Source organism: Schistocerca piceifrons, chromosome 7 (assembly GCF_021461385.2).
Source record: "Schistocerca piceifrons isolate TAMUIC-IGC-003096 chromosome 7, iqSchPice1.1, whole genome shotgun sequence".
In the NCBI taxonomy this organism is placed as follows: Eukaryota; Metazoa; Arthropoda; class Insecta; order Orthoptera; family Acrididae; genus Schistocerca; species Schistocerca piceifrons.
Window position 1 is genome coordinate 389,651,508 of NC_060144.1, and position 24,543 is coordinate 389,676,050.

A 24,543-nucleotide genomic window follows, 5' to 3' on the forward strand; every position below is an offset into this window, starting at 1 on the left:
AGCGGACACACCAGGAACCGCGGTGTTGGCCGTCGAATGGCGCTAGCTGCGCAGCATTTGTGCACCGCCGCCGTCAGTGTCAGCCAGTTTGCCGTGGCATACGGAGCTCCATCGCGGTCTTTAACACTGGTACCATGCCGCGACAGCGTGGACGTGAACCGTATGTGCAGTTGACGGACTTTGAGCGAGGGCGTATAGTGGGCATGCGGGAGGCCGGGTGGACGTACCGCCGAATTGCTCAACACGTGGGGCGTGAGGTCTCCACAGTACATCGATGTTGTCGCCAGTGGTCGGCGGAAGGTGCACGTGCCCGTCGACCCGGGACCGGACCGCAGCGACGCACGGATGCACGCCAAGACCGTAGGATCCTACGCAGTGCCGTAGGGGACCGCACCGCCACTTCCCAGCAAATTAGGGACACTGTTGCTCCTGGGGTATCGGCGAGGACCATTCGCAACCGTCTCCATGAAGCTGGGCTACGGTCCCGCACACCGTTAGGCCGTCTTCCGCTCACGCCCCAACATCGTGCAGCCCGCCTCCAGTGGTGTCGCGACAGGCGTGAATGGAGGGACGAATGGAGACGTGTCGTCTTCAGCGTTGAGAGTCGCTTCTGCGTTGGTGCCAATGATGGTCGTATGCGTGTTTGGCGCCGTGCAGGTGAGCGCCACAATCAGGACTGCATACGACCGAGGCACACAGGGCCAACACCCGGCATCATGGTGTGGGGAGCGATCTCCTACACTGACCGTACACCACTGGTGTTCGTCGAGGGGACACTGAATAGTGCACGGTACATCCAAACCGTCATCGAACCCATCGTTCTACCATTCCTAGACCGGCAAGGGAACTTGCTGTTCCAACAGGACAATGCACGTCCGCATGTATCCCGTGCCACCCAACGTGCTCTAGAAGGTGTAAGTCAACTACCCTGGCCAGCAAGATCTCCGGATCTGTCCCCCATTGAGCATGTTTGGGACTGGATGAAGCGTCGTCTCACGCGGTCTGCACGTCCAGCACAAACGCTGGTCCAACTGAGGCGCCAGGTGGAAATGGCATGGCAAGCCGTTCCACAGGACTACATCCAGCATCTCTACGATCGTCTCCATGGGAGAATAGCAGCCTGCATTGCTGCGAAAGGTGGATATACACTGTACTAGTGCCGACATTGTGCATGCTCTGTTGCCTGTGTCTATGTGCCTGTGGTTCTGTCAGTGTGATCATGTGATGTATCTGACCCCAGGAATGTGTCAATAAAGTTTCCCCTTCCTGGGACAATGAATTCACGGTGTTCTTATTTCAATTTCCAGGAGTGTAGCTACATATGCTCATTTCACTTTGAAGATAGATACATGTATAGTACAAACGAGAAAAGGCTACTTCTGGCAAACGCAGTACCGACAATATTTACGTTTCCTGACCATCTGCAGAAAACAACTATAGTATAGAGACAACCAAGGAAACGGACTGTCAGTGAAGAATCAGCTTCCTTATCAAATGAACCAGGTAAAATAGTTTTCCTGTTATTTATTTGCTATATGGGTTATGTGAGAATTTTACTATTAATCAATGTATGTTTAAACAAAAATAAAGCTTAATGATAATACTTCATTTTTGTAGGTGAAAGAGTGAATCAGAATGATCATACAGATCATTCTTATTGTTTTCCTAGCCCCAAAAAATTATGAGGCACTATAGAAAAGGACCGAGAAGCTGAGGAAGCAAACGAAACCTGCAAGTCAAAGTGTTTCAAGAAAGAAGAAACACATTGTGACATATAAAACAGTGGTTGTAGGACTAAATAAGAGACTTCAGGACTGTGCTTCTGAAGTGATAGGATGTGACAAAAATAGTGATATTGTGAAGCACTTTTTGCAATGCAAAACAAATGTTCAATTCCTGAATATCCTAAAGAAATAAAACAGTTTGCCCTTACACACAGTTTCTACTCCTTCAAAGCTTATAATCATTTGAGGAAGTCTGTTAAATTACCCCATCCTGTAGGAGCTAAACGGACTTTGCAAAATGAAGCTATGAACAGTATTCATCTGTAAAATTTTCATATAATTCAGCAGATGCGTTTTCTAACAGGGCACAACTTCAGTATGCCACAGTTAGTCATTGTGCTGTGATTGTTTGGTGAGGAAACCATTCTGCGTGCTACTGATAACGTTATTTGTCTTTCATTTCAGTTACAGATGCCAAATTCAATTTACAGTAATTGGCACGACTTACATCGAAAGTAATTTACAAAGTTAACGCTCATGTTCAAAAGTAAGATAGCAAAGGCTATTCTAGATTAAAGTATGTGGGCGACACTGTAATCAAAATTTAAATGCCGTAAGATTTTGAATTACAAATTTTTCATCTGATTAGTTCCATATAACTTTAAGTTTATACCGCATACAGGGAAAGCGGAAAAACGTCATTCGCGCGTCACAACTCGGACAAAGTGTGTGTTCTGTGCTCGTGTGGGCATTCATTGATAGGACTGTCACGAAAAATAAGATGATGGCAGCGGGAAAAATCGCCGCAGAACTGAATGTCACACTCGTGAACCTTGTCAGCACCAAAGCAACACGAAGGGGGCTCCATAAGCTGGAACTACAGGGCGAGCTGGAATCCCAGAACCACTTATTAGTGTTGCAAATGCCCGTAACAGGAAAACGTGGCGCCAAAGCCATAAAACCTGGACTGTACAGCAATAGAAGAAAGTCATTTGGTCGGTTGAGTCTTATTTCACACTTTTTCCAACTTCTGGCCGAGTTTAGATCTCAAGAGTATATATGGCGTCGGGGTTCGGTGATGATTTGGGCAGACATGTCGTGGAATTCCGTGTGCCCCATGAGTACTCTCCGAGGTCACATTACTGACAAGGACTCTGTAACCATTTTGGCACGTCAGGTCCATCCCTTGGTACCATACCTGTTCCCAAAAGCTGATGATGTTCTCACCGGTCCATCATCCTAACCTGGTTTTTTGAGCACGAGGATGAAACGTCGTATCCCTGCTGGCCACCACAGTCACCAGATCTCATTTTTAGTCAACCTTTGCGGTCTACTTCGGAGAGAGGGACGGGTGATCGTTATCCACCTCCATCATCGTTACCTGAACTTACCACTATTTTGCAGGAAGAATGGTATAACAATTGATTAAAAACCATACTTGTATAGTCTGAGACGATTGGAAGTTGTTTTGAAAGCCAGTAGGATTCCTACATTGTATTAGGCACGGTAATGTGTTGTGTTTTTGGTGTTTGTATATTTTTGTCCATCCCCTGTACTTGCACATTTGAACGGTGCCATTCTACAGTGGCAGCACTGCCCGAATACATATCTCTCCAGCTTCAGTGGGTGCTGAAATACTCGCATCTTAGCTCTATCGGAAAGTGTCATATTACACTACTGGCCATTAAAATTGCTACAGCATGAAGAAATGCAGATGATAAACGGATATTCATTGGACAAATATATTATACTAGAACTGACATGTGATTACGTTTACACGCAATTTCAGTGCATAGATCCTGAGAAATCAGTACCCAGAACAACCACCTCTGGTCCTAATAACGGCCTTGATATGCCTGGTCATTGAGTCAAACAGAGCTTGGATGGTGTGTATAGGCAGCAGTCGAATATTTTCTGTATCCAGAAAGGCCCGTACATGACCTGCAACATGAGGTTGTGCATTATCCTGCTGAAATGTAGTGTTTCGCAGGGATCGAATGAATGGTAGAGAGCCGGCCGGTGTGGCCGAGCGGTTCTAGGCGCTTCAGTCTGGAACCGCGCGACCGCTACGGTCGCAGGTTCGAATCCTGCCTCGGGCATGGATGTGTGTGATGTCCTTAGGTTAGTTAGGTTTAAGTAGTTCTAAGTTCTAGGGGACTGATGACCTAAGATGTTAAGTCCCATAGTGCTCAGAGCCATTTGAACCATTTTGAATGGTAGAGCCACGGGTCGTAACACATCTAAAATGTAACGTCCACTGTTCAAAGTTCCGTCAATGCGAACAAGAGGTGACCGAGACGTGCAGCCAATGGCACCCCATACCATAACGCCGTGCGATACGCCAGTATGGCGATGACGAATACACGCTTCCAATGTGCGTTCACTGCGATGACGCCAAACACGGATGCGACCATCTTGATGCTGTAAACAGAAGCTGGATTCATAAAAAAATGACTTTTTGCCATTCGTGCACCCATGTTCGTCGTTGAGTACACCATCGCTGGCACTCCTGTTTGTGATGTAGCGTCAAGTGTAACCGTAGCCATGGTCTCCGAGCTGATAGTCCATGCTGCTGCAAACGTCGTCGAACTGTTCGTACAGATGGTTGTTGTCTTGCAAATGTCCCCATATGCTGACTCAGGGATCGAGACGTGGCTGCACAATCCGTTACAGCCATGCGGATAGGATGCCAGTCATCTCGACTGCTAGTGATACGAGGCCGTTGGAATTCAGCACGGCGTTCCGTATTACCCTCCTGAACCTACCGATTCTATATTCTGCTAACAGTCATTGGATCTCCACCAACGCGAACAGCAATGTCACGATACGATAAACTCTAATCGCGATAGGCTACAATCCGACCTTTATCAAAGTCGGAAACGTGATGGTACGCATTTCTCCTCCTTACACGAGGCGTCACAACAACGTTTCACCAGGCAACGCCGGTCAAATGCTGTTTGTGTATGAGAAATCGGTTGGAATCTATCGTCATGTCAGCACGTTTTAGGTGTCGCCACCGGTGCCAGCCTTGTGTGAATGCACGGAAAAGCTAATCATTTGCATATCACAGCATCTTCTTCCTGTCAGTTAAATTTCGAGTCTGTGGCACGTCATCTTCGTGGTGTAGCAATTTTAATGGCCAGTACTGTGTATTCACCACTGGTCAGACGTCTTTCCTTTTTTACTTTCTCTCTCGCTACTTGATATGACATAAAGTGATCTAAAATTAATCAATAATTTTGCACTTGTAATAATATTAAATCAAAACATTAAGTTTATCAGTCACAAACTTACTTGTTCAGTTACAGTTCGTGAACATGGAACTAACTTTAACTCCTGCTTGTTATGCATCTCTTATCATGTTTAGCCATTGCGTGCTGCAGTGCATTATGGTCGATCATCATATTCCTGCATGTGTACTTTTCTCGAATGAAGTCTCTTTAAACGAACTCTATGTGATATAAAGTATCCGGATACCCCAAAAACATACGTTCTTCATAGTAGTTGCATTTAGACATCGTGGCAGAGCAGAATGGGGCGCTCCACGGAACTCACGTACTTCGAACGTGGTCAGGTGATTGGGTGTCACTTGTGTCATCCGTCTGTACGTGAGGTTTCCACACTCCTAAACATCCCTAGAGCCACTGTTTCCGATGTGATAGTGAAGGAACACGTACGGCACAAAAGCGTACAGGGCAACCTCGTCTGTTGACTAACAGACCGCCGACAGTTGATTAGATTAGTACTTGTTCCATAGATCATGAATACGACACTTCGTAGTGATGTGGAACGTGTTAGGTTAATAAAAGGTGTCTAAACAAGATATTACATTACACAAAATATTACATGACACTTAACATTTTTTTTGTGGGGTTGGGGAAATTACCCACTTACTATATCCAAAAAATCATCTAATGAGTAGAAGGAGTGGCCATTAAGAAATTATTTTAATTTCCTTTTAAATGCTATATATGGCTACCTGTCAGACTTTTGATGCTATTAGGTAAGTGACCAAAGACTTCTGTGGCAGTATAATTTACCGCCTTCTGAGCCAAAGTTAGATTTAACCTTGAGTAGTGAAGATCATCCTTTCTCCTAGTGTTGTAGCCATGTACACTGCTATTACTTTTGAATTCGTTCGGATTGTTAATAACAAATTTCATAAGTGAATATGTATATTGTGAGGCTACAGTGAAGATCTCTAGCTCTTTAAATAAGTGTCTGCAGGATGATCTTGGATGAACTCCAGCAATTATTCTGATCACACGCTTTTGTGCAATGAACACTCTTTTACTCAATGATGAGTTACCCCAGAATATGATGCCATACGAAAGCAGAGAATGAAAATAGGCGTGGTAAGCTAACTTACTCAGACGTATATCGCCAAAATTTGCAATGATTCTAATAGCATAAGCAGTTGAACTCCAACGTTTCAGCAGATCCTCAGTGTGTTTTTTCCAGTTCAACCCCTCATCAATGCATACACCTAGAAAATTTGAATATTCTAACTTAGCTACCGATTTCTAATCGAAGTCTATATTTATTAATGGTGTCATTCCATTTACTGTGTGGAACTGTATATACTGTGTTTTGTCTAAGTTTAATGAGAGCGCATTTGCAGAGAACCACTTAATGATTTTCTGAAAAGCATCGTTTACAATTTCACCAGTTAATTCTTGTCTGTTGGGTGTGATAGACATACTTGTATCATCGGCAAAAAGTACCAGCGTTGCATCTTCGTGAGTATAATATGGCAAGTCATTAATATATATTAAGTACAGCAGAGAACCCAAGACCGAACCTTGCGGCATCCCATTCTTGATTGTTTCCCAGTTTGAGAAATCACCAGTTTTTTGCATATTATGTGAACTGCTTATTTCAACTTTCTGCACTCATCCAGTTAGGTATGATTTAAACCATTTGAGCACTGTCCCATTCATACCACAGTGCTTGAGCTTATCTAGAAGTATTCCATGATTTACACAATCAAAAGCCTTTGATAGATCATAAGAAATCCCAACGGGTGACTTCTGGTTACTCAAAGCATTTAATACTTCATTATTGAAAGTATATATAGCATTTTCCGCTGAAAAACCCTTCCGTAAACCAAACTGACATTTTGTTAAAGCTTTATTTTTACAAAGGTGTGAAGCTACTCTACAATACATTACTTTTTCAAGAATTTTGGATAAGGCAGTCAGAAGAGAGATTGGGCGGTAGTTGTTGACATCAGACGTATCCTCCGTTTTTGCAGTGGTTTAACAATGGCATACTTTAGTCTATCTGGGAAAATACCCTGCTTCAGAGAGATATTACATATGTGGCTAAGAATTCCACTTATTTCTTGGGAACAAGCTTTTATTATCCTGCTGGAAATGCCATCAATTCCATGTGAGATTTTATCCTAATTTCAGAAGGAGAGGTGGGTGGAATTTCAATTATATCAAATGATGTGGGTAAGACCTCTTCCGTTAACTGCCTTGCTTCTTCTAATGAACATTTAGATCCTATCTTCTCTACAACATTTAAAAAATGATTATTCAAAATGTTTTCGACTTCCGGCTTGTTGTTTATCAAGTCTCCATTCGCTTTGATGGTGATGGCGTCATCCTGTACTCTTGGTTGCCCTGTCTCCCTTGTAATAATATTCCAAATTGTTTTGTCAGACATGATGCACATGCTTCTGGACTTTTTAATAACCTTTCTTAATGTAGCACAGTAGTTTTTATAATATTTGGCTGTTTATGGGTCATTACTCTTTCTTGTTGTTAGATACTTTTGTGGTTAGAAGATATTTTTATTCCTTTAGTAAGCCAAAGTTTTTTGCATGTTTTCTTATAATTATATTTAACTACTTTCTTGGGGAAACAGTTTTCAAATTCTCTTACAAGTGTACCATGAAATAAGTTATATTTTAAATTAGCATCGCATTCCTTGTACAACTCATCCCAGTCTAACTGCTGAAGGTTTTCTCTGAAATTTCTAATTGTTGAGTCATTAATTGAACGCACAACTTTGGAGGGTAGTTTTGAATTACTGACTGGAGCTATGTCATATACAGTAACTAGCTGAGCATCATGATCAGAAAGGCCATTCTCAACAGGACAAGACGTTATGTTTTTTTTGAAGAGCGTCGTAATGTGTAATAGGCAGACATCTATCCAGACCATCACACAGGAATTCCAAACTGCATCAGGATCCACCGCAAGTACTATGACAGTTAGGCGGGAGGTGAGAAAACTTGGATTTCATGGTCGGGTGGCTGCTGATAAGCTACACATCAAACCGGTAAATGCCAAACGACGCCTCGCTTAGTGTAGGGAGCGTAAACATTGGACGATTGAACAATGGAAAATCGTTGTATGGAGTGACGAATCACGGTACACAATGTGGCGATCCGATGGCACGGTGTGGGTACGGCGAATGCCCGGTGAACGTCATATGCCAGCGTGTGTAGCGCCAACAGTAAAATTCGGAGGCGGTGGTATTATGGTGTGGTCGTGGTTTTCATGGAGGAGGCCTGTACCCCTTGTTGTTTTGCGTGGCACCATCACAGCACAGGACTACACTGATGTTTTAAGCACATTCTTGCTCCTCACTGTTGAAGAGCAATTCGGGGATAGCGATTGCATCTTTCAACATTGTCGAGCACCTGTTCACAATGCAGTGCGTGTGGCGGAGTGGTTTCACGACAATAACATCCCTCCAATGGACTGGCCTGCACAGAGTCCTGACCTGAATCATATAGAACAACTTTGAGATGTTTAGGAACGCCGACTTCGTGCCAGGCCTCACCGACCGACATCGATACCTCTCTTCAGTGCAGTACTCTATGAAGAATGGGCTGCCATTCCCCAAGAAACCTTCCAGCACTTGACTGAAAATATGTCTGCGAGAATGGGGGCTGTCATCAAGGTTAAGGGCGGGTAAACATCATACTGAATTACAGCATTACCGATGGAGGGCGCCAAGAACTTGTAAGTTATTTTCAGCCAGGTGTCCGGATAGTTTTGATCACATAATGTAGACGGAATGCTCTATTCTCGGAATAGTAATTGACAGTCCCCCGCTACAGGTGTGACGAGTTGTTTACATTGATCTCATGGGGAGGGGTGTAGTCTGTGATTGGTTAATAGGCTATTAGCGACCTAGTGTCTGTTTAACTGCAGCAGAGTATATTGTGTAACCGAGAAACTTACCCCCCACATAGGCTGAAGATACTCACTTGATCTTCGTGCGTGTTTGTGTTTCCAGCCCGAATGCACTGTACACATCTTGCTCTAGAGCACCTGCGTCAGATGTTCCCTGACCTGGATACGAGGACAAGATGCTTATGCCTGCTCAGCTCTTCTGCTATATCTGATGATCCCACCTCAGTACTTCTTATGAGACAATATGGAAAGTCCTGTGTACGAGAAACCTGCCGAGACTGAAGAAAAATCTAGCAGCAGTTGTAGCTGCCTGTGACGACAGGGTTGTTTGAATGGGTGCGACAGACTTTTGTGCGCCGATGTCACGACTCCGTTAAAGCTTGTGGAGAGGGGGGACGGAGAAGGGAGATCTTAAATAACTGTTGTGAATGGAGCACCTTATGCGAATTGAGTATATACTGAAACTGTAATAAAACTGCGTCTCGTTGAATCTTTCTCATCGTCGGCGGACTACAGTAAATTTTGAATGCTCTTATTTTCACTTCTCACTTTCGACTCAATTGTATCTAGACCTGGGATTGTCTGTATTTGTGCTTAATCCCAGATAGTTTGCACCATCGTCACCTTATGCTACTGATACAAGGTGACAGTTACTGAACTACATGAAAACAACGTAAACTAGTTACAAGCTACGGCGTGCACACACTTTTTTCAACATGCAAATGTCACTACAGATATTCGGATTTAGGTTATATACATGTTCGATATGCCTTCATTGGCGCAGGAGAATAGCGAAATTCTGCGTGACCCACTGAAGTGTCGGAACATCGATGCTGTCGATGACCTCCTGAATGGCTGTTTTCAGCTCAGCAATGGTTTTCGGGTTATTGCTGAACACCTTGTCTTTAATATAGCTCCACAAAAAGGAGTCGCATGTGTTCAGTTTCGGAGAGTATGGCGGCCAATGGAGGCCCATGCCAGTGGCGTCTGGTTACCCCAGAACCAGGATGCGGTCTCCAAAGTGCTCCTCCAGGACATCAAACACTCTCCTGCTTCACTGGAGTCGAGTTCCATCTTCCATGAACCACATCTTGTCGTAATCAGTGTCACTTTGCATAACTGGGATGAAATCATCTTTCAAAACCTTCACATACGGTTCAGTAATCACTGTGCTATCAAGGAATATCGCACCGATTTTTCGTGACTGACATTGCACACCACCCAGTCACCCGTTGAGTGTGAAGAGACTTCTCGATAGCGAAATACGCATTCTCAGTTCCCCAAATTCGCCAATTTTGCTTATTGACGAACCCATGCAAATGAAAGTGGCCTTCGTCGGTAAACCAAATCATGCATGCGCATACTAATTTCCATCATGCCCCGCGGCCAACCGTGCCGTTGGAACGTCCTAACGCAAACCTTTCAGAAGTTATGACGATTTTATTTCATATAGATCAGTAATTGTAGCCCTGTACATTTAGACCGTGTCAGCCTTTTTCTCTGCCGCGATGAGCTTTGAAACCAACGAAATCATGTAACGAACGGAATAAGTTCGAGTCGCTGTCATTTACACTATACAATGTGGATCTATAATGGGTTTCTGCATTTTTAACTGAAATCAAGAACTGAGCTTAAAACCTGAATGACCTACTGTGTTAATATTGCAGATTTAGCAATATAACTAACGTTATTTTTACTTCCTTCTCAATATTAGTCCACCTATTGTCGTTTTAACCTCTAGCTTGATGAAAAAGCATAGCAATTTGTGAAATTTTGTATTTATGTTCATTTCTGTATGTCTTCTACACAAGCACCAGAATTACCTGTTGTTCAGTGAACTCCTCTTTTTTAGTAAACTGTGCGTCAAATGGTTCAACGTTCACACGGGACTGGAACAAAACGTTTCAGATTCGTTTTCATACGAATCGTCAAAAGCGCATTTTAATTTTCGTTTGCTGCTGTCAGTGGTGTTAAGGATCCATTACGTGTTGCTTTTACACAAATAGGCGTTAACGTTTTATGATCATTATTTGTCCAGTGCAGATACCGAAACAATATTAAGACAAGAAACAGGATATATAAAAAAATGCTCATTATAGGGAAAACTATTATAATAAATCAGAGAGTATTAACATTTTGTCGCCTTAAAATCTTTGTCTTTTATCGAGTTTTTGATCTAATGACCAATGTAAGTCCCGGCTTTCTACACTGACTGCCATTACATGTAAGAGAATTTTGCTACGAACATCTGCTACTGAATTTTTCCTCACAGTTTTGTGATTGTTAATCCTCTGATAATAGCAGCTCTTATTCAGTACCGCTTATCATGGTGCCCCCCATGGATTTTTGTACAAACTGAAACAAACTTTAGCTAATTATGGTTTTAAATTAAATGAAACTCTAAGTTTAAGCAACTGAATTTTTTGCATAACAATTTTGTTTCGAATTACATCGATAAAAGTACAAATAAAGGGCGTTCTACATTTCACTCTCCGATGCAGAAGACATATGAAAATTAATAGAAATAAGTGGAAACACATCTTGCTTTAGTTTTTCTTCCGAAAATAGAGGCTACAGTGTCAAAATACTCAGGAGAAAAATGTTTCGTACGCACTTTGTGTTTTGTAATTAAAGTATGTCCTTTTCAACGCAGGTTTCGGATAATTTCTTTGTGATTCATCATTGGGAAAACCTTTACCAGTATTCATGATTGTATAAAAAGGAATTACGAAGTTCATATTGTGGACAAAGAAAAGATAATGTAAATAATATTTAATACACTTCTGCTCGTACCTTCACGAGACCTTTATCGACAATTTCAGAACGTTTGTACACAAATACTTACACGAAACAAAAGGCTAATCGCATCTGTTCGGTAGCGATAACCCTCCCTAGCGTCAGTCTATAATTTAATTTATTGATGTCGAAAAATGTCTTAGAAAAATTTTAGTGTCCTTAAAACAACAATAATTAAGGAAAGAAATATTAGTGATGTGTTCTTCTGTGTAAATAAACGCAGCTCGAGACTTGACGATTGCAATGAAAAAGTCTTGACTGAAAACGATGAATTAAGGTTACTTAATGCTTTCTCTATTAGCCGGCCGCCACGGGTATTCATCAGTATGCTGTTCGAGATGTTAGTTTGGGATTTTTTCTTTGTTTTTGCTTCATTCCCTCGCCTCATATGAGCGGGACATGGTCTCTCGCCGGTACTTGCATCTCATTCTTGAAAGAAAAGGTTCAAAATGTGTATGATGTTCAAACAATACAGTTAAAAGGCAAACCACTTAATTACAGTTTTAAAACTGATGAAGAAGATGATTCTATCGATGGCAGTAATAAAATTAAACTGTTGACTTTCTTCACTTTTAATTAAAAACAAAGGCTATAGGTAAGATAAAAAATAAAAATATATATAAAAATATGGTGCAGGCAGGTGACGATCTTAAAATGAAACACTGAATATCTATCAGGAATTGAAGGTCCTGTACAGGGGAGGTATATTTAAGCGAGGAAAATGTTGGGCGTTCTGTTGGGTTGTAGGGTGAGGATATAAGCAGAATGGTGTGTTGGGCCGTAACTCCAGAGATGAGGCTAGGTGCTGGAATGGATGTGGATGGTAGGAAACAGATAGGGATTGGGAGCTGGGGTGTCGGCCGTAATTTGAAGAGGAAGGGGACTGGGAAAGATGGAGAAGGAAGGGTTGGAGGGGAAATCCTGATGTTGGGTGTGCTAGAAAAGAAAGAGTTGAAATTGACAGGACGGATAAATATCGGGGTGAATTTCATTGTCTGGAAGATGCATTTGTTGAAGTTTTGATTGGGAGAGTCTCTGGAGTGTTCAGAGTTTTAGGATTGGTGGAAAGTGTCGGTATAGGTGTAGTAGCAAACCAGAGTTGGAAATTGGGAAACTATATGGTTTGGTCTCTCAGGTCTTTCTGGGTGCGATTGATTGATAGTGTGCTTCCTTGTGTTCTTCCGAGTTGTTGTTTCCATTTTATGCATAACATCTCGACGATCGACTAAGCTGTCTTCTTGAGGCTTTGCGAGTTTCGCTGTTATGTGCACTCGCTGCCTCGACTGGTTGCAGTGCATGAAATGGAAACAATAACTCGACAGAACACACGGAAGCACTCTATTACCCATATGATTGATCGAGTCAAGTTTGCGGATAGTGTTGATGTATGAAGGTGTTCTGTGTCAGTGAGGAGAGGTGGGAATTAGATGCAGTTCACTATCCACAGGGGAGAAGGCTGTGGTTAGGTGAAATGCAAGGCTTTCTAGGATTTAGGGTAACAAGAATTTTGTGGAACATAGAAATAAGATAGAATAGCTCAAACCAATGTTTCGTTGGTGTGGAGGTTAGCAGAGGGATGCAATTCCCTTTTCCTACTAGCTAGTACGTTTAGTCTATTGTGAGATTTCTGTTGGATGGCAAGCACATGAGGCTTCCATATTAGACGCCGGTCGAGCGGAGATTTGAGCTGTTTGGTGTGTTGGTTGGTGGGATAGAACGGTCGTAAATGGTTAGGTAGAACTCAGGGGGATAGAACCTCTGGTGGTTCAGCCTATGATTATTTGCTTGGTTTTGGAAGCATTTGTCTTGAGAGCCAGTGGTTAGATCAGGATGTAAACTGGTTATAGTTGAGTTACAGGAATCTTTGGGATTTCTAGAGTGTAGGATAGAGACATAGGAAAGCGATGTTATCAGCATGCTGATGGATTTGAGTGACTGTGCAGAAGATATAAAGGAGTAGAGATTGGACAGAGCCCTGTGGAACGCCTACAGTAGGATGGAAGATACGGAAATTGGTATCAATAGTGACAAAATGGCGGCGGTTAGAGAGAAAGGGGACAGTAAGGCGGGGATACTTCGATGTGAATCTGTCTGGAGCTGGAAAAGGAGACCAATATGCTACACACAGTCATAAACTTTCCCAAGGTCATGGCATATACAAATTGTGGATTATTGATTGTTAAGGGTAAGCAGGTTCAAATGAATGTAGGTTGCGGTAGTTATGCCGATATGAAGAGATAGGTACACGACAGAGTAGGATGGAGAGCTACATAAAATCAGTCTTCTGGATGAAAACCACAACGGCAAGAGGGTGGGACTGGAGCTGTGTAGGTGAGCAACTCGAGCTGGACAGCAGAGAAGAAGGTGAGGCGGAAGGAGCTGGTGCCGGTTCAAGTGTATATGGATGCCGTGGCAGATGATGAATTCAGAGGTGGAGATCGAGGCTAACAGGGCGGTAGAGATGTTGGTTTCCACATAATGACAAGTTGTTTGTCTCATGTAAGGTCTGAGATCATGACGACTACACACTGTATGTAGTTTGTACATGCAGAACGCTACAGGAGAGAGAAGAAAGGCTGGCACTCACGTCGAGGCGGTAGTCGATGTCCATGAGCTTGCAGCAGTTGGTGAAGCGCGAGGAGGGCGGCACCGGCGGTACGGTGAGCGGAACCTCGTGCCACGCGTCGGAGTCTCCGCTGGCTACGGCGCCGCGGCTCACCTCGGCCACCACGCGCTCGTCCACGTGGCTGCGCAGCCCGCGGCTCGACAGGTACGTCACCACCTGCACACACAGTGCCGAGCGGCCTGCACCATGTGTTCGCCCATACAGCTGTTAACAACTCAACACTACTGGTCCAGTATTTTCGGAGTGGGGAAATTGTTAAATATAGTGTTCCACAAGGGGCTGTGCTTGGCCCGATCCTACAAAAATGCTTTACCTGGGACAATGGAAGGATCCTGAAAACCTATGATATTCGCTGATGATACAGGTATTGTTATAAGGGTCCAAACATATCCATCAACTAGGAGAATAGTGAAACAGCCTCACAGCTGCGTTGCCTGACAGCAAAAGAGAAGCACCCAGAAGAAGAGATATTCAAATGAAACTTCAGTGGTTTGGGAGGGTATGCGATGGTACTTCAGTGATTACAAAATTTACGAGTAAAAATAACTTGGCAGTGTGAACCCACTAATAGGGATGACGTTGCACCATCTTTAGCCTGGATGCATGCACTGATTCGTTTGAGAAGGGTGTCATAAAGACGTTATGTCCTATCCTAAGGAAAGCTGGCCTACAAGTGTTATAAGTGGTCCTTGATAACATGAATAACGGTACTAAGACGGAGTTGACGTCCGAGATGATCTTACGCATGCTAGATCTCGGGATCTAGCTGGGCACAGCATTACCTCAACATCAAAACAGTTTATAGAGGCACGTTTCTCTGTGAACAAGCATTGTCCTCTTGAAAAATGGCACCACGATATGGTCGCATGAGAACGCAGCATGTCCGTTACACACTGTTGTGCTGTCGAAGTTCTCTTATCACTACTATTGATGAGCGAACTCGTATCTGACGATCGGGTGAGGTGGCGTAGTGGTTAGCACGTTGGAAGCGCATTCGGGAGGACGACAGTCCAAACTCGCGTGCTGCCATCCTGATTTAGGTTTCTCGTGATTGCCCTAAATGCTTCAGGCAAATGCTGGAATGGTCCCTTTGAAAGGGCGCGGCCGACTTCCTTCCGCATCCTTCCCTAATCCGATGTGACCAATGACCTTGCCGTTTGGTCCCTCCCCAAAATCAACCAACCAACCATACCTGATGGTTCCTCACACCATGACGCCAGGTGTGACACCACTGTGCCTGTCCAAAACATTGGCAAAATGGGACGGCGGTCGTACGGGGTAATGCAGAATCGCGATTCATTGCTAAACACAATCCGACGCCATTTATCACCAGTCCATGCTTCCCGGCCATGGCATCACTCTAAATGCAGCTGTTTGCGTTCTGGTGTTAACTGCAGTCTATTCAAGCGACATTAATTCCTCAATCCGGCTGGTGCTAATTTCTGACCAACAGTGTTGTATTACAGAGAATGTTGCAGGCAGCCCAACACGTTTTGTTTGAAGGCAGGTGAAGTAGTGTAGGGGCTACGATGTGATTGGTGTAAAACACGTCAGACCTTGCTTGTGATGGTCAGTCGCAGTCGACCGGAACTTTGACGACGAATATGCTTGCCTTCACGTTCCCATCTACATCTACATGATTACACTGCAATTCACAATTAAGGGTCTGGCAGAGGGTTCATCTAACCACCTTAAAGCTATTTCTCTACAGTTCCACTCTCGCAGGCCGCACGGTTCAACGAGCTCTTAAATCTTTCTTTCTCCGATTTATCTTATTTTATCATGATGATCATTTCTCCGCCTGTAGGGAGGGGGGTGCCAACAGAATATTTTCGCAGTCATTGGAGGAGGAAGTTGATGATTGAAATTTCACGAACGAAGTCCTACCACAGCGTAAAACGCTTTTGTTTTAATGATTGCTACCCCAAGTCGTATACCATGTTCGTAGCACTCTCTTTCCTCTGCCCTTCTTTGAACTCTTTCGGTCCAGTCTGATGAGAATCCCACATCGCACAACAACACTCCAGGAGAGGGCGGACAAGCGTGGTGTAAGCAGTCACTTTAGTGGACATGTAGCACTTTTTAAGTGTTCTGACAATAAATTGAAGTCCTTGGTTTGCTTTCCCCATAACCTTTTCTTTTTGATCGTTCCAATTTCGATTATTCGTAATTGTAACCCCAAATTGTTTACTTGAATTTACAGCCTTTACGTTTGCGTGATTTATCGTGCAACCAAATGAAGCGAATTCCTTGTAGTACATATGTGGATGGCTTTACACTTTCATAATTTAGAGTCAATTGCTACCTTTCGTACCATGTAGACATCTTGTTTAAATCATTTTCCAGTTGGGTTTGATCGTCTGATGACTTTAGAAGAAGAATCATCTGTAAACAATCTAAGAAGACTGCTTAGATTATCTCCTATGTCGTTGACGTAGATCAGGAACAGCAGACGGTCTGTAACATTTCCATGGGGAACGCCAGATATCACATGTTTTTTACTCGAAGACTTTCCGTCAGTTACTAAGAACTGTGATTTTTTGGCAGGAATTCACGAACCCTGTCACACAGGTGACACGATACTCCCTAGGCATGTAATTTGATTAGAAGTCGCTTGTGAGCAAACTTGTCACAAGCCTTCTGGCAATCTAAAAATATGGGGTCAACTTGAAATCCCCTGTCGACAGCATACATTACTTGGTGAGAATAAAGAGCTAGCAGTAATTCACAAGATTTACTTCTAAGTTACTCATATTGGCAGTTGTTCTGTATTCGAATTCTGGAATATTTAAATCGTCTATTTGGTGATGGAGTTTCGGAAAACCATGTTCAGTAATTATGCTTTAGTGGCGCTGTCGTCAGTGACATCACCATTGTTATCGCACAGTGATGGTATTGATCGCACGTTGCCGATGGTGTACTTTACATATGACCAGAATCTCTTTGGGTTTTATGCCAAGTTTTGAGGCAGCGTTTCGTCGTGGAAATTATTAAAAGCATATCGTATTGATGTTCGTGTTAAATTTCGAGCCATGAAGTTCAACGTTGGCCCACTGTCACATTCGAACGCACCACCAATCTGGATACTGCACAATTCGACCAGCCGGTCAAGTGGAGGCTCTCAACCAGCCCCCTATCAAACACTTTCAGGTTCTCATAACTCTGTCTCACACGAGTACATGGCATCCCAGAGTCCTTCACAGCGATCACCCAACATCTGAAGCTGTTCACGCTCCCTATATACCCTACCGTGCCAGGTAGCAGCACTAAACACGAAAAACACTAATGCAGTGAGGAGGCCGTTATACCTGTCGTAGAGAATTGCAACTCTCATCATTTACATACCCACCAATGGTGTGTACATGTGCGAGGTTACACCGACATCCTACAATCTCTTCTGGGTGCTTTACTTATTTTGCCACGCAGTGCAGTTAATAGCAAACGACTTAACTTTTAATCTTACGAAGACTCATACGATTTCAAGCAAAGTAAATGACAGGAACTGGAAGTAGAGATCAGTGTGTAATGGGTCCCACCCTGGTGTTGTCTGTTCTTACTGAACTGGCCACTTGCCGTACTGCTTCCTATCGTGACTGTGAACCAAGCATCAGCTTCGTCTTGTATTTGCAGGCGCTAAAGACCTTGCTGTCGTGCGCCCACAGCACTAAAGCATCATCTTATACTTGCAGGTTTAATTATTCTTGGTCTCTTGCTTCCTCGCTATTATTAAAATCAAGCTACTAAGAGAAAATAAAGACAGGTGGAAATATTAGAGCACTTCATAAATAAGAGTCGTAGACAGACTCAAATAAACAGATATACTGAGTTAAGACCTCTGTTACAGCACACTTAAATTAAATTTCCTAATTTTTGAATGGCTTGAATTGCAAGTTAATAATCCGAGCCTGCTTATAAATGTATTCCATTAATGTGATAACACTGAAATGACCAGTAAAGCGTACTTAAACTTTCCAGTTTTTACAAGTTATTAAACTAGCAGCTAGTGGTCGGCCAATAGGAGAAAGTTTCACACAAGAAATACTGAAATAAAGGGTGTTTCAAAATAAATATACGGGACATCTTCAACTTTTTTAGTCCTTTCTTCCTCAGTTGCGTGTAATATTACGGTATATTGATGATTTTTACTTATGGACCGTCTGACAGCAACTGAATAAAACACAATGTTAGTGCTATACGCGTTTCGCCTTTATATTCTGCAAGGCATCATCAGTGGCCTGGAATATGTACATATGTTAGCTATTTAATTTACATTTTTTGTCACTATGCCTATAGGTCATAAACAGTTCTGGTGGTTGGTATTTCCTATTAAGTAGTAATGTTTTGAACTGTACTTACAGGTTGCGTGGACAATTTCTTACATATTACTCTCCGGTTGCAATTGTCCACGCAACATGTAAGTACAGTTCAAAACATTACTACTTAATAGAAAATACCAACCACCAGAACTGTTTATAACCTATAGGCACAGTGACAAAAAATGTAAATTAAATAGCTAACATATGTATAGTCATGCTCAAAATTAACCGAACGACCTGAATTGGATTCCGCCTGATTCGCATGCAACCCACATAACGCAGCTGTCCAGCAGGTCCTCTAATCGCTCCTTGGTACAGTCGTTTGACTATTGAAATTGGTTCCAGCAAGTCACCACTAGAAAACACTGCGCAGTATCGCAATAACTCAAGATGTAAAGTAATGGTTCAAATGGCTCTGAGCACTATGCGACTTAACTTCTAAGGTCATCAGTCGCCTAGAACTTAGAACTAATTAAACCTAACTAACCTAAGGACAGCACACACATCCATGCCCGAGGCAGGATTCGAACCTGCGACCGCAGGGGTCGCTCGGTTCCAGACTGCAGCGTCTAGAACAGCACGGCCACTCCGGCCGGCTATAAAATAATACCACGATACAACAAATATCAGGGAACACCTTATCACAGATAATACTGTCCTTAAGGCTTGTAAGCTCACATTTATTGCAATAAATGACATACATGAAATGTTGCCACTCTCATTATTACGTCAGACAGGTAATGCACGTAGTGAGTTCGTCGTATTCATGATTTCCTCTTCAAAGTAACATACCGTACTTATTATTTAACACAAAAGACATTAAAAATTTAAGTTATTCACCAGCAGCTAGTTGAGAATATGTATGAACTTCAAATGACACGACGAACCGTCTCGTTCAGCATACGGATTCAAATCCAGGTCATGCAGACTAAGCAAAGATTTCGTGACTGACGGAAACTAACAGTCATTCCTGATTAGGCATACAGAGAGTGATATACCTCGATTTTAGACAGTATCAGATAGCAAAAATCAACTTTAAATTACAAACCGCAAACATTTTTAACGGACGCGAATTCCTATCCAGCACCTATTGTCCCTGTTAATGAACTACGAGAGATGTTAAATATTGCTTCTTAACAAGTAACTTACTCGGAATGCCGTGAGGTAAAGCTTTGTGTTGGACAGGGATTCGAACCCAGAACCTAATCGGGTAGATAGCAAAGCACAATTAACTGTGACAGTTCGGATTTTCTCGGCAGTAGCTAGATGTTGTAACTGAAATGACGAGACGAAACATTATTTTTTTCCTTCCCAGGACTCCAACCCAGCACCTATCGCTGTTATATTCTAGAGAAAACGAACGTTAAATATGGGTTTGTTGCACCAGCAGCGACATGTGAGCATGTTTGAACTAGAAATAATACACTCCTGGAAATTGAAATAAGAACACCGTGAATTCATTGTCCCAGGAAAGGGAAACTTTATTGACACATTCCTGGGGTCAGATACATCACATGATCACACTGACAGAACCACAGGCACATAGACACAGGCAACAGAGCATGCACAATGTCGGCACTAGTACAGTGTATATCCACCTTTCGCAGCAATGCAGGCTGCTATTCTCCCATGGAGACGATCGTAGAGATGCTGGATGTAGTCCTGTGGAACGGCTTGCCATGCCATTTCCACCTTGCGCCTCAGTTGGACCAGCGTTCGTGCTGGACCTGCAGACCGCGTGAGACGACGCTTCATCCAGTCCCAAACATGCTCAATGGGGGACAGATCCGGAGATCTTGCTGGCCAGGGTAGTTGACTTACACCTTCTAGAGCACGTTGGGTGGCACGGGATACATGCGGACGTGCATTGTCCTGTTGGAACAGCAAGTTCCCTTGCCGGTCTAGGAATGGTAGAACGATGGGTTCGATGACGGTTTGGATGTACCTTGCACTATTCAGTGTCCCCTCAACGATCACCAGTGGTGTACGGTCAGTGTAGGAGATCGCTCCCCACACCATGATGCCGGGTGTTGGCCCTGTGTGCCTCGGTCGTATGCAGTCCTGATTGTGGCGCTCACCTGCACGGCGCCAAACACGCATACGACCATCATTGGCACCAAGGCAGAAGCGACTCTCATCACTGAAGACGACACGTCTCCATTCGTCCCTCCATTCACGCCTGTCGCGACACCGCTGGAGGCGGGCTGCACGATGTTGGGGCGTGAGCGGAAGACGGCCTAACGGTGTGCGGGACCGTAGCCCAGCTTCATGGAGACGGTTGCGAATGGTCCTCGCCGATACCCCAGGAGCAACAGTGTCCCTAATTTGCTGGGAAGTGGCGGTGCGGTCCCCTACGGCACTGCGTAGGATCCTACGGTCTTGGCGTGCATCCGTGCGTCGCTGCGGTCCGGTCCCAGGTCGACGGGCACGTGCACCTTCCGCCGACCACTGGCGACAACATCGATGTACTGTGGAGACCTCACGCCCCACGTGTTGAGCAATTCGGCGGTACGTCCACCCGGCCTCCCGCATGCCCACTATACGCCCTCGCTCAAAGTCCGTCAACTGCACATACGGTTCACGTCCACGCTGTCGCGGCATGCTACCAGTGTTAAAGACAGCGATGGAGCTCCGTATGCCACGGCAAACTGGCTGACACTGACGGCGGCGGTGCACAAATGCTGCGCAGCTAGCGCCATTCGACGGCCAACACCGCGGTTCCTGGTGTGTCCGCTGTGCCGTGCGTGTGATCATTGCTTGTACAGCCGTCTCGCAGTGTCCGGAGCAAGTATGGTGGGTCTGACACACCGGTGTCAATGTGTTCTTTTTTCCAGTTCCAGGAGTGTGTTATGAAGAATTCAGTGCTGACTGGGAATATTGATCCACACATATAGTTGTTGACTACATACAAAGAGACGTCAGCTACCGAATATTTCTCCACCAGCAGCTCGTAATAACATCTTGAACTTACAGTGATCTCGCAAATAGTTCTGTGTCTCACTGGGAGTCAAAAACGTCACATTTCGTTAGTGCTGACAACGAATGAAAATACAATAAAAATCAAAACTATTATCCACCAGCCCATAGGTGTTCTCATGCTAGAGCATAATAATACATAATGAAATCTTTAGTGCCGGGCCAGGATTCGAACCCATTCACGCGCAATATGTGGAGATGTTGAGGAATCTGCAGTTTTGAACAAACAGCAAATTGTAGCCGAGCTGTATTGTCACGAAGGGATCAAATTCCGCGTTAAGGGCGGTCTGAGTTGCATTCCCAGTTCAGAACCAATTTTATCGACATACAGAGGCTCAGATAAAAGATGGAATACGTGTCCTGTGAGCCTACACGGCGTTTGTTTCGTCACTAGAAATAAATAACTAATATAAGAAAGGTTACTGGTGATAGAGTTTCTACACGTCGCCACTCTAGACTTTATTGTGGTTCACCCTAAAGTCTACTTAATAGAGAAGGAATATCATTTTTAATGTGAATTTCAGACCACAATACCATTTTATCGTCTTCAGTTGGTGTAGCCAGAAGAGAATGGAATCTGTCTCTCCCTATCTAAAAACATTGACCGAAGTTGGAATCGAAACGAGACCGTACATATATAAAACTACCATCAGCCCAAGAGGCCACCAAATCCTCTTCGCTGTGGCTCGTTTTTCTATCGTAACGCCGTTGCGCTACACTGGATGAGAATTCTGACACACAGGTTCCCTGTAGTAATTTGCAGCATGTTCAGTAAATTCATTTACTTGGTTGACCGAATCACCATGAACTAGCTGCCTCAGCTACCCAGTGCATACATTCGACTGTATTTTGTAATCACCGAAATAAAACCACGTAACTGCCACCTACGCAGAACTGCCAACAGTGTAGGATGAAGAAATTTAAATAGGAAGTGTTCCTTTCCACTTGAGCTATGCTATTGCGCTATCTGTCCGTTGAAAACATCGTGCAGTGCAAAAAGAAAAGTTGTAACTGTTTGTCTCTCGGAAGTCTAAACCCGGCAATATGCATTATCTCACTGCGCTGTGGAATGCATAAGTTCTGGAGGAATAGTTTTTGAGTTCTGAGGGTGTTGCAGCTATACGTCAGTTAGTAGCGTAATGGTAAGTGTCGCGAGTTCGAGTACATACATTGCTACATTTTTTAAAACGCAGTTCTACTGTCTGATGGAGTTATCAATGTAATGGAAATTGTAACATAATTCCCTTCACTTCTCAACCCAAAACAGTCTCATGTGAAAAAAAGGCTAACTTCTGCGACATTTTGTTCTTTTCAGGTTTAATAGACAGCCAGGCAGTAGATGCATCTCGTAACTTTTGTATTATGTATGGGGAGAGCGCATCGTGCCAAAATACGTCGGAAAAGTATTATCTACATTAGCTGTCGTCTGGTAGTGACATTTTACTCTTCTTTAAACCTTGTTTGACAGCTTTAACGCAGAACAAGTTTTCTACATGCATGTAATCAATAAACTGCATGTGCATTTTCAGACTGTTACAGATAACATCAGAGAATTCGCATATATCGTTGATGATTAATTTCTCTCTCATGTTTACTATTGTTTTAACAAAACTAAAGGAAACCTTACGAAATTTGTGAACTGTGTTATAAAAAATGAAATAAAACTACCCACGATAGCCTTACGATGAAAGTCTGTTTTAATAAAACTGAGTATCTGTACACAAGCGTGCCTCTATCGACACGAATTAGTAAAATACTACTCACTTAGATTTTGATATGGTCTGTGTTTAATTGGTTTGATGTGTTATACTCAAGAGGTATGCAAATGTGGCATTTCATGAATAAACTCATGTATTCCTAGAATCCCAAAATTTGCTTGTCAGCAGCGGAAAGTTTTGCACCATTGCACTATGGGCCGAAAGTAGTTTTTAGCGATTTTCTTATCGATGTTTGATCTGACTGCCGGTAGCTCTTTCAGAGAAGGAATAAAAACGCTACAGTCAATGAGACTGGAACTGCGAACCGTAACAGATGATTTTTTTTACAGTTCAGCACGTTACCACAGAGCTGGCGAAGACGTATATGTCTTAGCTTCCTCTTGCGAGACCAATAGTGGCTAGAACTCGTAAACAGCTATTTAAAGGACGAGATTAGTTGCGATTTCCACGTGCAACGACTTTCCTGGGATGAAAACCGTAAATTTACAATCTTTTGTTACACCTCAAGCGATAATAACTCAGATTATTCATTGGAAATCACAAGTAAAATCACGTGAACTTTGAGGCTTAATTCCGTGCACACCAGGAAGTAACTCGTCGATCACAGAGTTGCCAAACATACATTGCCATGTTGCTAAATCTCAGTTACAGTACCAGCAGGATGAAGACGAAGCGATGTGATCCTACAGCGGGCTGGGAAGTGACCATAGCTTGTGTCTCTAAGTCGCAGCTGCTACGTCCTGGAATACATAATGCGCCTGATTCGCATTTCTGTAACTAGGTTTAGGGACTGGAGCGTAATTACTAATAATACTGAGAACTGACTGCAAACTAAGCATCATAAATCAGTAACTCTCATTGTTGTTTTTATATTGATTGGCAACTCCATGGAGTGCTGTGTGCACAACGATCGTAAACGTTAAATTAAAAGTAAGGTCAGCGTTGGCCGTAATATTGATGTTTTACTGATAGCAGAATCGATTTTCTATCACATAGTGATCATCTTCAGTGCTGTACAAATTAAACTCAGATACTGGTATCAAGTTATCAATAACCAAAACTGAGAAGCGATCACAATAACAGTTATTGTTCTTCACTTAAGGCTCACATGCCAGGGTGATAAGTATGAAGGAAATGAACCTCTTGATTACTATAGGACCTCTTTGCTAAATGTCCACAGTAGCAATTAGGAACTCCCCGCAGACATTTGCTAACAGCGGCTCTAGCAACTTACTT

At 43.3% G+C, this 24,543-nt stretch overlaps 1 protein-coding gene across 1 annotated transcript in view; it reads right to left on the reverse strand.

Annotated features, from left to right (window-relative positions):
* Nucleotides 1-24,543, reverse strand: part of LOC124805726 (arrestin domain-containing protein 17-like) — a 381,347-nt gene that overhangs the window by 28,038 nt on the left and 328,766 nt on the right. The window contains exon 8 of the mRNA XM_047266296.1: nt 14,259-14,453. Within this exon, the coding sequence (XP_047122252.1) occupies nt 14,259-14,453 (195 nt within the window). The remainder of the gene's footprint in view (nt 1-14,258; nt 14,454-24,543) is intronic.